The sequence below is a fragment of the Rhinolophus hipposideros genome (genome assembly GCF_964194185.1).
Source record: "Rhinolophus hipposideros genome assembly, chromosome: 19".
NCBI lineage: Eukaryota > Metazoa > Chordata > Mammalia > Chiroptera > Rhinolophidae > Rhinolophus > Rhinolophus hipposideros.
Genome location: NC_138065.1, coordinates 24,589,497 through 24,611,048, shown reverse-complemented (window position 1 = coordinate 24,611,048; position 21,552 = coordinate 24,589,497). Strand labels below are relative to the sequence as shown.

Sequence of the window (21,552 nt, the reverse complement as noted above, 5' to 3'; positions counted from 1 at the left end):
TAAAACCATGAGATCACACAAAAATAGCTCCAATTGTAATCCATCACCTTAAGATTTCTTCTAGTCTTCTTTGTGTCCATATCTGTAATTCTTTTCTCCAATAGTGAGAAACCTGGCATACACACACACACACACACACACACACACTCACACACTCTTACATGTTTCGTCTCCTCATGTACGCTCATCTCCTGACCAGGCTGGGCAAATCCCTTCAGCTCTGGTATTGTTGGCCGAATCCCCTTGGCCCAGAAACAATGAAAACACAAAACAGGGAAGACATATATGACCAAGGAAGGGTTAATATTCTTAATTGCTCATGAATTTCATTGAAATTTCTTGAGAAGTATCTTCAGATTTAGAAACATAAACTATAAAAAAACTTTTTATTTTTGCCAATTTGGTAGGTGAAAATGGTATTTTGTTACAGGTTTAATTAGCACTTTATTAATTATTAATGAAGTTAAATATATTTTCAAGTGTTTATTGACTATTTCTATTACCTCTTTCATGAATCGTCCATGTCTTTTGCTCATTTTTCTATAAGGATATTGATCTTTATCTTGATGTGTAAGAATGGCTTATTTATTAAAGATATTAGCCTATCATCTATCAAATGATACTTGTGGTTATTTTTCTCTTCCATTTGTTTCTGGTGATTATTATCTGAAGAAAACTTAAATTTTTGTGTACTTAAGTTCATCAGTCTTTTCTTTGATGGTTGTTGCCTATACGTTTTGCTTACAAAAAGCATTCCCACTCTGAGATTATAGAATTATCCATGAAAACTTTGTCTTGTTAATTTTATGGCTCCATTTTTGACATTTAAATCTGTAATTTATCTTGTATTGATTTTGGCATAAGCATGATAGGGATCCAGTAGCCTGTCATTAGTAATATTAATTTCTAGTCAGTGTCTCCCAAGCTATGAAGCATGGATTTCCATGCAAAAATGGAATACTCATTGCAATGGGGTTGTTTCCATACCATTTATTAATTACTCCATCCTTTATTCCTCTGTATCATACATTAAGTGATTATGTATGCTTGAGTATGTTTTTCTTCTTTATTCTGTTTTATTGATCTTTTTCTTTTGGTTCTGATATCACGCTGTTTTTATTTATGTAGCTTAAAAATACATTTTTATATCTGAAGGATAAATCCTCCTTTTGTACTCTTTCACCCCAGCAGTTTTCTGACTATTTTGATGACACATTTACTTTTCAAAATTTACTTCAGAGTTCTATTTTCATGTTAAATAACAACATCTACCTCACTGGGAGATTCAGATTCAACAAGTCTTGATATATATAAAATAACTAGAACAAATGGCTGGTGAAGTAAATATTCAGTTAATTATCATTAAGTGACAAAAGTCCAACTCGAGTTGTCTTTAGAAAAAAAGGAGACTTTATGGGTTCATGTAACTGACAGCCCAGGGCAGAGCTGGTCCCTGAAGTCTAGGTAGTGCTGTCTTTCTCCATGTGGAGGACACTGGTCATGTAGGACTCAGCCTCCAAAGTGAAAATCCCCAAAGGGAAGAGGGTGTCTTCCCCAGGGCTCTAGCTGAGAGGTCTTGGGGAAGTTTCTAACTGAACAAGCTTTGATTTAACGTGCATCTCTGAGCCAAATATCATGGTCTGAGGACATGCTGGCTTCATACCTCCACCTGTGGTCATCCCCACTGCTCAGCATGGAAAGGGTTCTCCTTGGGAGAGAGGGATTCTGTGCGTAGAAGACTGGGGTGGGATACATAGTGGTTGGAAAAGCAACAGCAAAAAGCAGATGACACTATATTTCTTATGCTTCAAGTCCTTTGTGGTACTTCTGCATGGCCTCCATGTATGATCCACACTATTATTGAAAAATTAAAAAGTTGGGTTGCCAAACTTTGACTTTGCTCATCATGTCAATCAGAATTGACTTGCAGATGATGGAAACCCCTCTGGGTAACTTATGCTGAGAGGAGCTCAGTACCAAACCGTAGGGAATTCAATGCTGATAGGCTGAGAACTGGAGGATCTGGACCCAGGCTGAATGTCCAAAAAGGACGCCCATAACCATACACACAACTGAAGACACTCATGAAAGAGGACTTCCAGAATTGCTTCAGAAAGTGACAAGGACAGTGGGATAAGTGTGTTCAAAGCGAGGGGCAGTATTTTGAGGGGGATTAATGGCAATATGTCTTTTACTATAATACAATTTTTTTATATAAACATTCACCGTATGTTTGATCACACCTCATATATGTTTGTATTTTTCTCATTTCACTGGTTCTCACTGGATCATTGAGAATCTTACACACACCAGTTCTGGGTCATGAAACACCCTTAGGGAAATCCTACTCTACTGGGTGGACAGAGAAAACAAAAGGAGGTGAAATCCAAATAGGTGATGTTTGCTACTTCTTAATTAGCCTTTCTGTGTTTGGTAGGAAAGAATCCCAAATTACATATTGTGTTGGATTATGCATGAATTTTATTATGTATTTATTTATGCCTGCCTTCCTGCCTCCTAACACCCTTACCTCACCCCTATCTCAGTTGTTCCTGTGTCCCATCATTGGAAATTGACTGGACTTGCTCTTCCCAGACTGTTGACTTTCCCCCTTAATCTCTACGTTTTCCTGCTCCCCAGCTGTTACTTGAACACCAGGACGCATATCAGGCTGGAACTGTGTTTCCTGATGCATTCTATGCCAGCATTTGCAGAAGAGGTAAGATGAAGATTTGCAGACCAAACTATGTCACATTTACTCGGTCAATAGGAATCTCTGTGACTTAAAAAACATCAATACCACATTATGTTTTCCACTATTGTTGGTCCATGACTTAGTTCACAGAGTTACATTTTCCATTTAACCAAAACTTACGTACTTAGAAATTCTGAAAGCATAGAAATTCTGAAAACTTTAACCCTCACTTGCACTGCTTTGAGTCAGAAGAGGTTTCCACCTCTATAACATGGTCATGATAGTACCTGGATTTTTGTTGACATGAATGCATATTGTTTTGTCAAGTGTTATGCAAATCTAAGGTAGTGTTATGTTTTGTATCAGTCAGGGTCCAAGCTGGACACAGAGGTTACACTCAAATTGGGTCATTTAATGGGAGTTTTATAAGGGGACTGGTTAGAAAAATATGGTCAAGATGGAAGAAATTGGAAGGGATGGTGCAAGGGAGAGAGTGTTTACTGTAACTGCAGAAAGAGAATGAATTGTGTGGAGAAGGTCTCTTGATGGAGGCCATTACCTTCCCTCAAGGGACACAGCAAGCCCACTGTAACCCCACAGAACAGAAGCTAGGAGAATGAGTACCCCAACCTTTTCTCTTCCTTTTCTGTACATCCTGTTGGTTCTTCCTACTGGCCAAATTCAACCCAACTTAACCAAAGCAAAAGGGCAAAGAAGCCAGTGTAAGAAGGTCACCTCAGAGGCACTGCATAGGGTGGAGAAAGGTGGAGAGTGGATCTTCGGGGAGAATGAAAGACATCCAGCACACTGGGTCATCATGTGAACCATTTTTGGAATCTCAGGATCATCAGCCATTATCTCATATTAAACACAGTGATGCATTTAGAGTCAGTGAAATGTTTAGGGCTATTTGCTCCTACATTTATGATCCCAGATGACTTTTGTATTTCTCATATTTGTAAGTTGCTTTTCTGTTTCCCTCTTAGTCTGTAAACTGTCATTTCTCAGTCCCATTATTTTTGCCTGCTTGTTATAGTCCTCCCTCTTTCTGTTATTTCTAATTTAGCATTTCCAAAACTATATTCAGAGGGCTTTAATTTTAACAGTTCCTTGATATCTTACCTAAAAAAGAAAGAATAAAAAAGGATTGCTTTATAAGTTAAATTTGAGAAACATTGCTTAATATGTGCCATTTTTAGATACAGACAGAATAATAAAGATTCTGAGAAGAGTGGAAAAGGAATGCAAACTCCAGCATTTTTTTTTTGTAAAGCAATAGATATCCTCTTATCTGGTGTAAAGATTGCGACCAGTGTATGACTGATGAACCAAAAAGTCAGTTGGAAAGAATAAAAAAATATATAACAATTATAAGGAATTCGAATGCAGAGCCCTGTTAGATTTTTATGAGTTTTTCCAAATTTCACCTTTGTCTCATATCTACTTCAACAGTAGATTTCTTTTTCTTCTTTAGTGATTCACTTTTATTAAATCCTTCAAAAGGACTTAACTTATATATTTAGTTGCCAGAAAAACAACTCTGTTTCTTGTACGCATATTTCGTCAGTTTACCTAATAATGAATTAAATTCTATAATTACAATAATAAGGACAACTGGCTTAAACAAAGTTAGAAACAGACCTGGCTGGCCCTCCATAAATACGGTACAGCTGTGGGGACAGAGGCGCCTGTGGATAGCAGCCCGCACACCCTGGGTGGGGGTGGAGGGGTTTCTTTTACTTCCAGTCAGTATGATTTACAGAGGGAAGGAAGAACTCTGGTTAATCTGGTATTTGGTTAAATGGAGGTGTGTCAGAAGAGCTCCCATATATGTAATTCTGGATTTGTATTGTATTCTGTGGAATAGGAATTGTAAATTTATCTCTAGGAAAGCTGTCAGAGCAAATCAAATTTCTTAGTTACAACTTCTTTGAAAATCATTTTCAGAGAAACCAATGATTTAAAATGTGTTAGGTTATTTCTATTTTAGCAACAGTGTAACAATTTGGAACTGAGGGATCTGAATTTCAGAGTTTTGCTTTCGGTTGCCCCTGTGACGTGTGGCACTCCATGAAGAATTGTGGCATTTGGAAGTTTAGAATTAGATGCCAGTTCTGTCTTTCCTACCCCTCCTATAGGAATAAAGAGGTACCTGTCCGGGACCCTTATTAACCTACTCAGGATGCTCGGGGGCCTGTGCCATTTTGAAACAATTATGATAAATTTAAAACCTTGGAAAGCCTTAGGTGTATCTGCTTTGTCTTTTGTGCTTTAAGGGAGGCTGACTGTAGTGGACAAGAAGATTAAAAAAGCCAACAACAGTGTATCTCCTTAATTTTAGGGCACAGATTTGAAAACACTTTTGTCTGGCACCATACATAGTTATTACAATATTATTGACTATATTCCTTACGCTGTATTTTACATCCCCATGACTGTTTTCATTACTGGCAATTTCTACTTTTTAATCCCTTCATGTTTTCACAAAGGCCCTCCAAACTTCCACCCATCTAGTGACCATCAGTTTGTTCTCTGTATCTATGAGTTTCTGTTTTGTTTTTGTTTTTTTTAGATTCCACATATAACTGAAATCAAATGGTATTTGTCTTTCTCTGTCTGCCTTATTTCACTTAACATAGTACCTATAATACGTATAGGTGCACCCATAAATGGTAAGATTTCATTTCTTATGGCCAAGTAATGTTCCATTGTAGATATGTACCACATCTTCTTTATCCTATCATTTTTCAGGGTGATCACTTCATAAATTTTCTAATCACTATGTTGTACATCTGAAACTAATAATATTATGTATCAACTGTAATTGAAAAATAAATTTAAAAAATTTAAATTATTCTATCATAAACTAAATTTTGTTAAAAATATGTATGTACATATTTAGACATTTATTTAAAACAATTAGAAGTAAATACATCAAAATGTTCATTGTGGTTGCCCCAAGGTGATGCAATTATGGATGATTGTAGCTCCTTTATTACTTTTGTAATAATAATTATTAAAAAGAAACTTTAGTTACTTCCTGTCAAAAAAAAAAAAGCACAACTTCCAGCCTCTGTTGCAGCATAGGTGATACGCAATGCCATGAACCAGCTTAAGCTCCTTTCTCTTTTGGTGGCTCTTCTGTTCTAGAGGCTTCCTTTGAATTCACAGAAGAAACTAAGAGGTTTGGAGGGAAGAGGCATGGACTCAGCAGGCAGTGGTGAAAGATTTAATTGGGAACCTCCTACTTTTTAAGAAAGAATCCTGAGTTCTGTCTTTGTTTTGTCAGGACAATTCCATGACGTGTCCGAGAGCACCCACTGGACTCCATTTCTCAATGCGAGCATTCATTATATCCGAGAGAACTACCCGCTCCCCTGGGAGAAGGTAGGCATGACCCTCTTACCCTATTTCTGCACCTGCATTGACCCCATTTGTACACACACACACACCCCAGGCTCTGTGAGGGTTGTTCACCACTGTACGTTCAGTGCCAAACACAATACATGGGACATAGGAGATGGCTAGTTAATACTTGAATAAATTATACATTTTTTTAAGTTTGGGTTATGTCACTTGGTCATTTTGCTCCAATAGTAATTAATCTTCCAAGGCACTCCAAAACATGTCAAAAAGTCCTTTGTGGTTTTTTTGGTAACTAGACACAACAATGTGCCTGCCTTTGATTTTTTGTTTTGTTAAAGTCTCAGTAATGGAAATGAATTCATATTTATTAAAACTTTATATAGGATTGTTATAAAATAACCCAAATGCATGACTGTAACCTAATTATTTGGCAGGACACAGAGAAGTTGGTAGCTTTCTTGTTTGGAATTACATCTCACATGGTGGCAGATGTCAGCTGGCATAGCCTGGGCATCGAACAAGGGTTTCTGAGAACAATGGGAGCTGTGAGTACATGTCACTGAGGCTAATGACTTCACGGGGGTGAAACCATTATACCCAAGATCAAAACTGGACCTTTTTAGAGGAAATGAAAATGTTATTCAGATGTCATGTAGAAGTAAGATTTGCTGCCCAAAGTGTATTTGTTAGATTTCCATCTCGTCTGATTAATTCCTCTTACTCTTCTTGGTACCTGGGTAAGTTCGTCCCCATGGGCAAAACAACTAATGTGTACTGAAAACAGTGACAGATGTGATGTCCTGCTTTAGTCATAAATGATATTTTAGAAATTTTATGTTTTATTCAAGCCGCGTACCTTAATAAGGATATGAATACCTACTACTTGGTTCTATTTAAAAGTAATAGTTCTGTGTGTTTTTTCTCCCTTTTTAATTTTCTATATGTATACGTGCTGCCGAAGCGAGCACTTAATTTTCTATATGAAAATGCCATGTCCCCAAGCTGAACACTGTGACTTTACCTGGTGACTTAGCTTCTGGAAGTCCCCTCTGGTCATTTACTGATGCTAATACCATTCTGTGAGAAGCTTAAACTTGGACTCAGTAGAGATTTTGTAGATATATAATACTATTAGGTGCCAATGTCTGCAGTATCTTTATCTGTTACCAGACATTAAGTATACAACTCAGCTGCCAATATGCGTTGTTGTAACAGATGAAATAATAAAACTAAATGTTTTTTGATAATTGGGTTCCTCCACTATGCATCCTCAGCAGTTCATTGGGTTAGGCTGTCATTTCCCCACTACTTGCTTGCTTGTGGTGTAGGGGTTGGGGCTACAATTTATTATATGTATCAGATGGTTCTTTCTTTTTTTCTCAGATTGATTTTCACGGCTGCTATTCTGAGGCACATTCAGCTGGTGATTTTGGTACTGTTTATTTATATTTGCCAAATTTTCTTTTCTGGTAGTTACATTTCATGTGTAATGAAGTGACTACTGTATCTTAAATATGTATTGTTTTTATCATACCAGTAGTACATGCTAGCTGCTTTCTATTTTAGTTCATTTAGAGTACAGGCATACCTCATTTGACATAGACATGTTCTTTTGAAAAGTGTATGTGTGCATTTTTTTGTTAAATCACATTTTATCTTGTATCATAATTTTAGCAAACCTTTATTTTTATATCATATTAAAATTCATTACCTAGTGTCTGCTAATACATTAGCTTTAAATTGGTAAACTCCATCTTTTTTTTTTTCTGTGGTAAATTACCTTTAAATGTACAAACTAGATGGTGAGTAGTATTTATTTAAAAGAAGACTTATGGTCTAGCTTTCCTTAAAGTAAAAAACACTTTGGTTATATGAGTGATTCTTAATTCATATTTTACTAGCTAAGATTTTAAAAGATCACTTTTCTTAATATGAACAATGAACAGAAACTTGTAACAATGTGAGGAACTGATAAACTGGGTTGTGCAAATTTGTGTTGAAAGAAGCCTGCTATGAGTGGTCACTAACTACAACATGTAAATATTTTTCTCACACCACAGGAGGAGATGTGTTGAGCCAGTTTGAGTTTAATTTTAATTACCTTACGCGGCACTGGTAAGAGCAATGTATATTTAAATACTCGTATGTGGTATCTAAATGGCATTTAGATACCTTTTTTTTTTCCTTAGAAAATATAACTTACAATGCTATTAGGAGTCTTCTGTATTTGTAAATTTTGAAAAGTAAAACTGCAAATTGGAATAGGCAAAATAGATTCCTTAAATATTTGTGAATTATAACAAACATAGTAAAGAATGTATATTTACAAATACAAAAAAATAAGATGATATACACCTGTGAGCTACCACTCAGTTTAAGAAATAGAGCATCATTGTATCTTAGGAGCTCCTTGACTTCCCTCTATCCCATCGCCTTCTCTCCCCCCAGCGGGTGTCCACTACTCTAGGTCTCCTGTTAATCATTTTTGTTGCTTTTCTTTCTAGTTTTACTACATGTGGATGTATCCATATGTAAAATATTGTATAGTTTTTTCATTTTCAATAAACAGAATTACACAGTATGTGCTGCAAATTTTTGCTTAAAATTATGTTTCTGAGATTTAACTATATTGATATGTTCGACTGTAGTTCATTTATTTCTATCACTATATGGTCCTGCTGTGTGGATGCGCCAGTACAACCAAGTCCATTTTAATGTGGATGGACATGTAAGTCATAGTAAGAGGTTTTGTGTTACACATAGTGTTCCTATGAACATTGTTGTATATACATTTGTACACTAAAGAGGACTCTTTCAACCTTCAGAAGTGGAATAGTTAGGTCACTGGACTTATGCATATTTCATTTAACTAAGTGATCCCAGACTCTTTCAAAATGCTCTTCACAATTTATTCTCTGATTGGCTTTGTATAATACTTCTGCTGCTTCTGCATTCTCCAATACTTGGTATTGTCCACCTTAAACTTTTGTCTAACTTGTTTGGTGTCTCATGGTATCTCATTAAAATTTTGATTTACATTTCCCAAATTACTAATGAGGTTAAACATTCTTTCATAATTTATTAATCATTTATGTTTCATTTTAAGTGAAAATCTTCAGTTTTTAGCTTATTTTTCTTTCTTTTTTTCTTTTTTCTTTTTATTATTGGTTGCAGATGTATAAAACAACATAATGATTAGACATTTACACCCCTCACAAAGTGATAACCCCACAAGTCTACTACCCATCTGACATCAGCCATAACTATTACAGTACCATTGAGTGTATTCCCTATGCTGTACTTTGCATCCCATGAATATATATATATATATATATATATATATATATATATATATATATATTTAAATTATAATTGACATTCAGTATTATTTTATATTAGTTTCAGGTATAGCCCATTTTTTCTATTGGGTTGTTTGTTCCTTTTATTTGTGTTTTTTGTCTACTAGGGCTTCTCATCTTTTGTCAGTTTATCATTTGTTACAAAACCTTTTTACAGTTTATAGTATGTTTTTACTTATTTCATGGTGTATCTTAACAGAATTTGTTAATTTTAATGTATTTGAACATATCAATGCTTTTCTTTTAACTTTTATTTTTGATGTCTTATTGAAGAAATCCTTCCCTAATTTGAGGTCATGAGGTTATTCTCTTACCCTCTTACCCTCTCTTATAAAAGCCTTCTAAAGCTTTTATAGTTTTATTATTTTTAAAAAAGGTATTTGTCTTTAATTTACGTGGAATTAATTTTTTGTGTATTCTGAGATAGAATGTAATTTCATTTTTTTCTATAGAGATTCACTGATTGTCTCAAAATCATTTACCAATAGTCTACCCTTTCCTTGTTGATCTGTACTGCCCTCTGTGACATAAATGATAATCCCATGTATGTGGGTCAGTTTCTGGGCTTTCAGTTATGACTATCCCTGAGAAATACTGATTTTCTTCAGTTGTGCTGGCTTTATAGTATGTCTTGACATTTGTTAGGGCTGAACTCCCAACCAGTCCTTTTTCTTCAAGTGTCCATTGCCTATTTCTTTGCCTTGACTTTTTCAAATAAAGTGGTAAGATCAAGTTGCCATGTTCCTAGGAAAGTCTTGTTGGAATTTTTATTAGAATTGTACTGAATCTAGAAGTCAATTGGAAGAGAATTAACAATTAATAATATTTGCAATATTGAGTCCTCTTATCCATTAGTATGCTATATATTTTATTTGTCTTCTTTAATAACTTTAAAGTTTTGTAAGTTTTTCATCAAGGTCTTATACGTTTTATTAGATTTAGTTCCAGAGACTTTATATTTTTCTTTGGTACCATAAATGGTAATTTTTGGAACCAGTTATATTTTTTAAGTGATTGCTGGTATGCAGAAATGCAAGTGCCTTTCTAATTTTGATTTTGTATCTGGCAACATACAAAGCTATCTTATTAATTTTAATCATTTATCTGGAGAGTCTTTTTATAACCTATAAATTGTGACAATTTTGCTATTCCTTTTCAATCTTTATACCTGTAATTTGTATTTTTTTTTACTGTATCACACTGGCTGATATTTCTAATACAGTAGAAGTGATGATATTGGGCTAATTTTCTTATTTCTGATCTTAAAGAGAATGATTTCAAAATTTCGTCATTAAGTGTAATGTTTGCTGAATATCTTTTATCAAGTTAAGAAAGTTCCCAGCTATTTCTAGTTTGCTAGTAGTTTTTATTAGAAATTAATTTCATATGTATTGAACTCATTCTGCATCTGTTGAGATAGTTGTTTCTTAATCTGTTAATATAGTGAATTATAGTAATCTATTTGCTAATATAAAATCAACTTTACTTCCTGGGACAAAACCAATTTTGCAATGATAGATCATTTCTTTTGTATTTGTTGCATCTATTCTTGCTGCTTAGGATTTTTGCATCTGTGTTTTTGAGAGAGCTTGTACTGTAATTTTCTTGTGCCCTTGTTTGGTTTTGGTGTCAAGGTTATAGTTTCATGAAATCAGGTGGCAAGTTTGGTTTCGTTTCCTATTCTCTGAAAGTCTGTGTGAGATTTGAGCTTTGATTTCTTGAATGTTTGGTAGAATTTGTCTGTAAAGCCTAATGTTTTCTTTGTAGGGGTGTTTAAATTATTTTCTTTAATGGTTATAGAACTATAGATTTTTTTCTTTTTAAAGAATTTTATAGTTTTCTAGGACTTTTCCATTTCATCTAAGTGTTCAAACATTTTGGCATGAGGTTGTTCATAATATCTTTTCCTGTTTTATTTGTACTTATATTCCCTTGTTATCCATGTTATTTATCCTGCCTTTTCTTATGTTTTTAAACAATCTTGTCTAATATTTTTCAGTTTTATTATTATTTTAAAGAATGAACTTTTGGCTTTATTGATTCTCTCTGTTTATTTTTCCCTTTCATTATTTTTTATTCATATGTTTATTTTCTTCTACTTTTTTTGGGTTCCTATGAAATTCATTGATTCTTGATTTAAGGTCTAGCATATGATCAATTTTTGTAGATATTCCATATGTTTCTGAAAAGAATGTTAATTCTCCAATTTTAGTTTAATATTATATACAGAGGGTGCCAAAAACAATATATACACACATGTTAAGAAAGGAAAACTGTATTAAAATTGTAATACTCAATATATACCAACAACAAAAGATGAATAAAAATCACATTTGACTTCTGCAATTACAAGAAGTGCTCAAAGTGGTTACCATCAGCATCCAGAGACTTCTGATTACGGTGAACTACTGCTTGAGCAACACTGACCAAAGTGTCTACTTGTACACATTTATTTGGCACCCCTGGTATATATATACTTTTTAGCGCAAACCTATTAAATGTATTGTTCAAATCAGATTTTAAGCTATAAATAGTCTTTCTTTTTATTTTTTATCAGATTGATCTAATAATTACCAAGAAAGAAATTTGTTTAAAAATCTCTCTATGATGTGCATTTTTTCAATTTCTCCTTGTAGTTCTGTCAAAGTTTGCTATATGTGCGTCTGAAGATACATCATTGAGAACATTCAAGTTTCAAATCTTATTTATCTTTCTAGTGAATTGAACCCTTTATCATGATGTCTAGTGACCTTCTTTATCTTTAATAATGCTTGTTGCCTTCTACTTTATCATATATTACTATAGCTACACTGTGGTTACACTGGTTTTTGTTTGTTTTTTTCCTTCAAATGTTTACTAAGCAGTCAAAAGGTGACATGGTCTGTCCCCCAGTCCCAGCCTCAGCCCCTGAGTGTACATAGACCAAAGAGAAAGGAGAGCTTATGGGCATGGCAAATTTCCCACTCCTATTCCTGGTCCGGCTACCTCAGAAGTAAAGGATGTCCAGAACAAGCTAGTCACTTGCAGATTCCCTGAGGCCAGTTGACCTTGGATACCCCAGGAAGATGTGGTGACAGCAGCAGCATGAGGGGTCTCTCTAACTCCACACATGGAGCCATCTGCACTGGGTTAGATGCCCATTTCAAATGGCATGTCATCTGGCTTCTGGATATATTCTGGATATATATTTTGGATATATTCTGTGGTGCCTGAATTACTTGAGGTTGGAGTTAGAGCTGCATTTCTCTAGAGAGAGTTTGTCTTGGCCTCTGCTGGCTGCTTGGGCTACTACTATCCTATGACCACATTAAGTTACATTGGACTTGAAGTTTTTCTGACTACACAGATTGCATGAATGAAGTACAAAACATTTGTGGGACTGGGTAGTGGTTACCAATTCTAGGGGGAGATTGTTTTTCCCCCTCTATCCATTTCCAAGTTGAAGTCAGGCAGGTTTCTTTGCTGTCCTTGTTAGTATGTTGTGTTTATTTTTAGCTATCACTCTATTCTCCAATTTTAAGGTATAATCCTCCAATTATAAAGGTATAATTTTTAGTGCAGAGTCTCCTCCAAGATGGCTCACTTCAGGTGGTTCCTATACTTTATCTCCTGTCTCCTGCATGCCACACAGCCAGCACAAAACCTCTGGGTTCCAACAGTTTTGCAGAACCTCAGGGCAAAATCTGGCTTTCCCCTAATTGGAAAATTGAAACCTTTCAAAGTTTCCAGTTTCAATTTGTTTTTGGCCTTTGGAAAATTTTCACTTTCTTGCTAGTTTGGTGAGTCACCTAAAATATATATTTGTATTTTGTCTAGACTTTTAAGCTATTTTTATTGGACGGGCCATCTCTGTGCTCTTATAAAAATAAAAAATGGACATCAATAGATTATTTCTTATAAATATACTAAAATCAGGTTTTGTTGGTTGTGATTTCTGTCTGGTATATTCTAATGTCTTTGAAATGAAGATAAAAGGGGACTCAGTATAGATCTAATTTTTAAGATGCTGTTCTTCTTCCAACTGAAAGAACTAATATCTATGATCCAGAAGCCTAAATAATATATATATTTTTTTACCACCACACTGTGGACTCAGTAGAATGTTGGGGAGAGGAGCATTTTTGGCACTTTAAAAATAATGATTCTTGAGCATAATTCAATTCAAGAGAATAAAAATACTTTATATGTGCTCCTTGAACTCTGAATTGACAAAATTAAACATCCCTTTTAATACTTTACCATTTCCTGTCTTTGAAAGTACCTTCATAGATATTTGATTAAGGCACCAGTTGCTTGCTGTGCAGTGTTGGGCAAACTCTTTAACTTTTCTGTGCAGTAGGAATAACATAGTACTGGCCATGTGGAGTTTTGGTAGGAGTTTTGGTAGGAGTTTTGGTAGGAGTTTTGGTAGGATTACCATAGGACATCAAAAGAAACCCCTTTGCATGGCTCTAGCACATAGTCATCAGGGGATAACTGGGAGCTGATGTTGCTGCTGTTATGTTATTTTCCACTTTAGAATCACACAAGCCTTATTTTATTCTAATGCTTTTCTCAGGTATGTGCCGGTCAAAGATCTACTGGGAATTTATAAGAAACTCTATGGCCGAGCAGTCATCACCAAAAACGCAATTGTTGACTGTTCATACCTTCAGTTCTTGGAAATGTAAGTGTGGCCCCAGTGGAAAATTTGCAACTGTACTATGACTTCCTTAGCGCGTGTTTCAATGGTTTTGTTTCCAGAGGGTGCATTTTGGATTAATGAATTTTTCATATTCAAAGGCAGTTGCATGATAGTGGATACATGATGATGGAGCTTTTTCTTCATTAGTTGCTTCATTCTTTGTGGAAACCACAACTCACAGTCAAAATTGTTTATGTTGCAGGTATGGTGAGATGTTGGCTGTTTCCAAGGTAAGGCTTCATTCTTCAAGATCTTAATGTAAAGAGTTATAAAGATACCAGGAGACACATCTGACTCATTTATTTATTTACTTATTTTTCTTTCTCTCTGCCATAGCTTTATCCCACTTATTCTAGAAAGTCCCCATTTTTGGTGGAACAATTCCAAGAATATTTCCTTGGAGGACTGGATGATATGGCGTTTTGGTCCACTAATATTTACCGTCTAACAAGCTTCATGTTAGAGAATGGGACCAGGTGAATTATTACTCTACTTCTTCTCCTGATAGCTCCCTGCTTTGATACCCCCATCCCCAATAGAACTCTCAGGTTTTTCAATTGATCAAATGAAAAGAAAAAGTCTCATGAAGTGCTTGTTTTATCCTAATTGAGAAAAAATCAAAACTCTGCCTAGCTCGCATCTGGTTAGATTTACTGATATCTCTTAAGTTTTAGAGATAGAGAGGTAGATATTGTATAATTTGTGGTCTGCGAGGAATGGCTCAGGTAGGAAGGAATCAGCTGCCAGCCACCACTGGGCTCCATCTGTTTCATTTGGGAGAACCTATGCTGTGGGCTGGAGTGCTTGCTTTCCACAGGCTCCAGCAACTGGGGCACAGCAATCCTCCTCTCCAGCCCAGCTTGTCTCTAGGGGTTTGAGGATTTCAAAGGGTACTTCATGTAACCCCCACACTGTACAATAAAATCAGAATTGAACGCATTTGTAAAGCACAACCTTCTCTTGGAATTTGATATCTAGCCCAGCTGGGACAGCTGTTCAACTTCTAGCTCCTTGACTGCTCTTTCCCAGCATGCTCAGGATGAGTGTTAACCAGAGACTCGGATGGCAGGAGACCAGGAGAGACTGGGATTACCCCTTCCCCCCACCCCTTTCAGCTGTAGTAGACCTTCAGGTTCTCACAGAATCTGCCCACAGCTGGAGGGAGCCAAGGTGCCTCTCAGAACCCATTTCCAACCATAAGACTGAGTAGGCAGCCCCTTCTGTGCTGCTGAACTGAGCGGACAGAGATGTGGAGCTGCATAGGAAGCACTAGAGGCAGCACCTGAAGCAGAGAAGGCACAGGTGGGATGCTTGAGCAGCAGCCATGACAATGGAGAAGAGGATCCGATGGCAGGAGCTGCACCTGGGCAGCTGTTCCAGTAAGGATATAGGAGGGTTGGGGTTTATAAGTTGAAGTGGCCTATATAGGCGTAGCTCTGGAGTGTTATACACTGAAGGATGTTCCTTTGCCCTTTAAAAACATTTGCTAATATTCAAATAATGTTAACCATAATTATATACTGTGTTGATTTCAACCAAAATTCCCTTTGATGACAAATTTGACACTAGCCTGGTAAATACTCAGTGGATTACACTTTTGCAGAGATAAACAGTCCCATACAAATACCATTGTTAATAGTGAAATAAACCTCAACTAAAATCTCTAGGCTCAGATCATTTGAGATCTTGCTCCAGGCATATGTTCTCAATTTGGCTCAAATAACTCTGATTAAAATTCAAAAAATAAAATAAAATAAAATCTCCAGGCTCTCCTTTCAGCTATGGGTTTTTAGGTGCATGCAAGTGATAGAAAGGATGGGCTTTGGAATTTGAGACCTGCCCCTCACTCCTGGGCCATCCTAAGCAAGTGGCTGAGCCTTCCTAAGCTTTGTTTTCTCGTCTGTAAATGCGGACAGTAAGAATTCATCTCTTATCATAGGGCTGTTGTGAGGAGTAAATTAGCTCATGTAAATGGTTCATCACGTAGGAAGCACTTAATAAATGTTCGCTACCAGTATTATAATTATTATTAGAAGGGAGTTCAGTTTCTATTGGAAGGATTTATAATATATGTCCATTTAAAAGTGAATGACCTACATTTATCTGTTTTATAAAGTCCATGTGTAGTGATCCCCAAACTGGAACACATTTTTGGTGTTTGTTTTTGGTTAATTTGTCCAAATAGCTGAGGAAATGTGTGGCTGGACCTTATTCTTTAATTAGGACCTTATTCTTTAATAAAATAACAGAACAAATCGATTTCTTGTCCTTGATTTTTGCCCTAATTTATCAAGGCAGAAAATTCCATGAATTGATTGCATTTTACACACTATACAAAGAAAGATTAATCAGTTACAGAACTTTATGGGAAATTTAGAGAAGATTCCAAAGAAAGACACGAATTTATGACAGAAAGAAAAAATGTACATATTTTCATATTGTAGGTGCTTCTTAACTTACTAAGAATAGGTTATCGTCCAAAGCAAATTTGTTACTTGAAACTCATGCCATTATTATCCTAAAGAAACAGTGAAATAATGGTAGTTACATTTTCAGCCAGAACTCTACTTAATTCAAAAAGTAATTATAGTTCTCACATTGCAAGGCTGCCATCTGTATCGTGGTGGTAGAGAAATGAGAATTCAAGGAAAACCCTTTTCCTCAGCGTAAAACTGGCCCTAAGAAAGGTTTTTGTAGGAAAAATGTGTCTTCAGCTTCTTCCCAGCTCTCTTCTGAATTTCTTTTCCAGCAACTAGTCCTTCTTGCCTGGCTTCATATTGACCTTCACATTACCTCAGCCTCCAGCAGAGAGCTCCATGCAAATCTTCCTTCAAAACAGTCTTCATTCTGGAAGAGACTCTTTTAAAACATACCCACTCCCTTAGTGCTTCTGTTAAGAGTTAGGAGGAAGTTAATCTCTTACGTTGTCTCAGTCGACTTTTCACTTGTAAAAAAGGGATACTTAGTTACCTATTTAATTATTGAATTTATACATTTGTTTTTAAAAGAATGAGGTTGAGAAACTAAGACATATCCAAACAAAAGTGAGCATAATCGGACAGAGGTGACATAGTTGGGAACCCATTTCATTCACAGTCTCTTAACTCTGAGATGGTTCCTGTGAGTGTGAGCATGGAGCAGCTCAGCAGGTGCAGTGGGGAGGAAAGGGGATGGCCATGAGCCTGTGTTACCATAAGACTCCCTCAGTCAGCTCATCCATCCCCATCAATTATCATTCAGCCCTTTACCAGTCCTGTCTGGCTAAGGAATGCACACCTCTACACTAGGACTTCTGGAGGTAGTTTGAAGTGCACCACCCATTCTCAGTAAAATTCATGCTTGACAAGAAGGTAGAAAAATGCCTGATTCATTTGATTATTTCCCTAGTGGCTGCAATCTGCCTGAGAACCCTCTATTCATTTCCTGTGGAGGCCAGCAAACCAACACCCAGGGGTAAGTGCATTCCGAAATGGTTCATAGAAAGAATCTCACCTGGAGGGATGCTCAGCAGACATTAAAATCATGTGATTTGTATGAAGACAGACAGAAGTTCAAATTCCAGGTCTGCCATTTACAGCTGGGTGATTTTAAACGGGTTGCTTAATTTTTTTGTGCTACAGCTTCCTCCTTTGGCAAAATGGAGAAACCCGTAATTATGGTATGAATTAAGCACAAGAATGGATAGGAAGCAATGAGCACATTAGTAAGTTGCTCAGCAAACATTAAATCATAGTTAATGGTATTATTACTATCATTATTGTTGTTATTACTCATTAACTTTACTCAAATTTCACCTTGAAAAAACAATTATCAGTGAGGCAGGGTGTAGGGAGACCTCTCAGGTAGTTTCTGAGGGAGAGAGAGGCCAGATGCTGGTAGGTGGCATCCCTGCTGGAGTAGGATACCAGCCACCAATTTCATAATTGTATTAATGTTACAAATGTTTAGTCATAAAATATAGCAATAAAGTAGTACAAATAATATTTCTTCATTGTTAGGCTCCAGAAACTAGTTTAGGGGTTAGAGAACTTGCTGGGAACAAGATGGAAACAGTTCCTGCTCCTGTAGGTGCATGGTCTGATGGGCAGACAGGCATGGACCAAGAACGTGTAAACACCCTCATGTGCTAGGAAGGAAAAATACCTTTGGGTGCTTTGGGATGTACCACAGTGTGTCCTAACCCAATCACCGGAGAGCTTTCCGTGAAGAAGTGATGTTTTCACCAAGATATTTAAGGGTGATCTAGATATTCAAGAAAAGGACATTGCAACAAAACCCCGTGAAGAGAGAGTTTAGAGCTTTAAAAGAATTGAAAATATGCACAAAGTGTTCATTTAAGCCCCCACTGTCTTAATTTATTTGAATCAGGTAAGTTTTTTGTTTGTTTGAATTGAATTGAATACCTTTAGGTTGGGCTCGCAACCTCCTGTGTATCAGAATCTCGCCCCAAGTAGGTGTCCCATGCAGGTCCCTTCAAATGTTTCTGCTGCCTGGCTTCTCCTTCAATCATTTTTGAATCCTGTCTGGCTCCTCTAGGCATCTGGCTTGTGTAAGCTGAGTAAAATCTATGAATTTGAAAATATATTTTATTGTATAATCTGGCATGTCTTTAAAGATAAATCAGTCCACGAGCATACCACCTTCCCAAACAACCATAGACCTATTTCTTGACTGTGTGTATGATATGTTAAAATACCTTTGCTTTTTTAGTAATCTGGAAGGAATTAAAACCTTTTACACTTTAGAACTTTGAAGCTATAGGAAATATTTTTCATAAGGACAGGCCTTTGAACCTTGGAAATGGGTTTACTAAAAGGTTTTTTGGAATCTCCTATGAAGGTTTTTCTAAAATTTTGTTTTTTTGTGTTGCTGTTCCTTCAACATTCAGATGTTAGAACTTTATGGACTTTTAACCTGTGATTAACTTCTTCAACCCAGTTATTTAGGGGGTTTGTTGTTTTCTCATTCTTAACCATTTTGTTCTTCTCTCTTTTCAACAGATCACAAGTACAGAAAAATCATTTTCATAGAAATCTGACTGCATCCTTAACTAAAGATACTGGGAAAAATATACAATACACTGAAAGAGGAGTGGTCTTTAGTGTGGATTCCTGGACCTCGGTAAGTATTGTCTGCTTTTCATGGAGAAAGAGGACCATGCTGTTTCCTGTGATGTCTTGTTCTGTGGAGTCACTGGCTATTTAATCATTCATCAAAAGTCACCTGGGCATGTGCCAGGCCAGCACAGACCCTTGACCTCCGAATCTTGAAATGTGCGTCTGGATTTTAGTGGCCTTTAGCAAGTCTGGTGGTGCCCAAGGTGGTGCTGGGCCCCCAGGCCAGGCCAGCTTTGTCTTAATGCAGAGTATATCAGTAACACCGTAGTCCCCTGTGCAGAGCCCCATGCCGAGGGATGCCATGATATATGCAGCTTATCCATGAGATCGTCTTTAAGTGTCAGCCACTCACCTGGGGGATGTCAGATGAAAGGGAGGTAGACTCTAACCTTTAGAAAATTTCAATCTAATAGAGGTGATAAATACAAAAATAACCATATGTGAGTAGAATGCAAAAAATACCATGATAATGAGGTGGGAGGGATAATTAGCCTCTATGATAAAAATGATATCCCTACTATCAGAGAAGCCTTCTCGGAGGAGGTAGCATTTGACTTGGGCCTTGAATAGTAGATAGTATTTCATCAGTGAGTATGTATTTCTGGCAGTGAGTTGGAAAAGTTTCAGGATTTTTGAGATAGGTTTTTTCTGTTTCGGGTTTTTTTTTTTTTGCCTGGAACACAAGACAGGGATACAAGGTACCATGAGAAAGTTGGAAGGTAAGTAGGTGTTAGATTGTGGAGGGCTCCTAACGTCTAGAGAAGGGTTTAGACAGCTCTGTGAGTGGTGTGTCTGGGAGTTGGGTGAGGGCCTGGGCAGGGCCTGTGTCATGGGTATGCAGCCTGTGCAGTCACACAGAAGTCCCATAGTCACACTTAGCAGGGCCTCATCCTTGGCTACATGCTGAGCTGTCACTGCCTTACAATTCTTAAAACTGGAATAAAAGGGTCTGCATTTGCATTTTGCAGTGGGCTTCACACATTATGTCATTATGTCCTGCAATTTTTTGGATCTGTCTCCTTCACAAAAGAAAACGTTATGGAAGAGAAGGACTTTATATTTCCAAGGCCCATCATGGGGCCTGGCACATGGTAGGAGCCTATTAAATGCTTTCTGGATGAGTGAGAGCCAGAGCTGGGAGTTAGGAAGAGCTGTCTGTGGGAAGCCTGCCAGAGGGGTTAGAGTGCAGAAATGGAAGGCACAGTCACTTCCTGCAGGGTCCTTCGAACCAATGACATCCAGGCTGCCCCATGGCTCTGACCTGACTGCTTATTTGGGGGCCCTTGGCATTCTTGTTTGGTCTCATGTCAGCCTTGGTGGACTTAGAGTTGTGTCCCCTGAACTTGGATGGATCTAGTACCTGACCAGGTTGTTCAGGGCCGCTCCAGTCTGCATTTGGGTCTCTGCAGTAACCTCTGCATTGAGGACAATTCAGCATCCTAAGTCCAGGGGCTTGTTGTCCCCTAATTCTCACATTACTGCCAGCACTCTGCATGTGACCTCCCACATGTGCCCGGCTTCTTGGGACTCGAAGCATTTCAATTTGGGTATAGATTGGAGGGGTTTTTGGTACCCTGGTGTTGTTTCAGTTTATTTGTTTGGAAAAAAACCATACATACATATATATATATATATATATATATATATATATATATATACACACACACACACACACACACACACACACACATATATATACACACACATATATATACATATGTGTATATATATACATATGCATATATATGTGTGTATATATGTATATATATACACACACATATGCATACACCCACACAAATATAATTAACAGTTCTATATTAAATGAACTTGTTTTTAAAAAATTTTAGTCCATAAAAGTGATTTTGTTTGTTTACATTCTCCACACTGGTACAGACCATCCTCATGTGGTTGGTGGGGGTGAAGGCCCAGCTGACTTTTTGCTGGTCCCAACTCCAGGCCTGTAACTGCCATTGCCCAGCTCATGTGGGGGGTAGCGATGTCACTCTCCTAAATGATCTTACCTGTTGATGGAATCAACATTTTTTTTTTTAGCACTTGTAAAAGCTCGTTTCCTTTATGAAAGTCCAGTGCTTTGATGGGGCATGGTGGCTTTGTTGATGATGCTGTGTTTTTATCTGGCATGATTCTTTCATTTCAGGATTCCCTATCCTTTATGTACCGGGCTTTGGAAAGGAACTTACGGACGATGTTTACAGGCAGCTCTCAGCGGCCACTGAATCATGTCTCCAGCCCCTTAGCATCTTACTTCTTGTCAGTTCCCTATGCGAGGCTTGGCTGGTAGGTGTGCCTTAGCTAATTCCTGAATGTTAT

At 37.0% G+C, this 21,552-nt stretch overlaps 1 protein-coding gene across 2 annotated transcripts in view; it reads left to right on the top strand.

The window, feature by feature from the left end:
- GPLD1 (glycosylphosphatidylinositol specific phospholipase D1) overlaps nucleotides 1-21,552 on the top strand; it is a 51,193-nt gene that overhangs the window by 11,708 nt on the left and 17,933 nt on the right. For both annotated transcript variants that reach the window (XM_081026620.1, XM_081026621.1), the window contains exons 4-14: nucleotides 2,641-2,719; nucleotides 5,985-6,082; nucleotides 6,496-6,606; nucleotides 7,445-7,493; nucleotides 8,122-8,176; nucleotides 13,979-14,086; nucleotides 14,307-14,334; nucleotides 14,441-14,580; nucleotides 17,492-17,557; nucleotides 19,105-19,225; nucleotides 21,380-21,519. In XM_081026620.1, coding sequence (XP_080882746.1) covers nucleotides 2,641-2,719; nucleotides 5,985-6,082; nucleotides 6,496-6,606; nucleotides 7,445-7,493; nucleotides 8,122-8,176; nucleotides 13,979-14,086; nucleotides 14,307-14,334; nucleotides 14,441-14,580; nucleotides 17,492-17,557; nucleotides 19,105-19,225; nucleotides 21,380-21,519 — 995 coding nt within the window. The remainder of the gene's footprint in view (nucleotides 1-2,640; nucleotides 2,720-5,984; nucleotides 6,083-6,495; nucleotides 6,607-7,444; nucleotides 7,494-8,121; nucleotides 8,177-13,978; nucleotides 14,087-14,306; nucleotides 14,335-14,440; nucleotides 14,581-17,491; nucleotides 17,558-19,104; nucleotides 19,226-21,379; nucleotides 21,520-21,552) is intronic.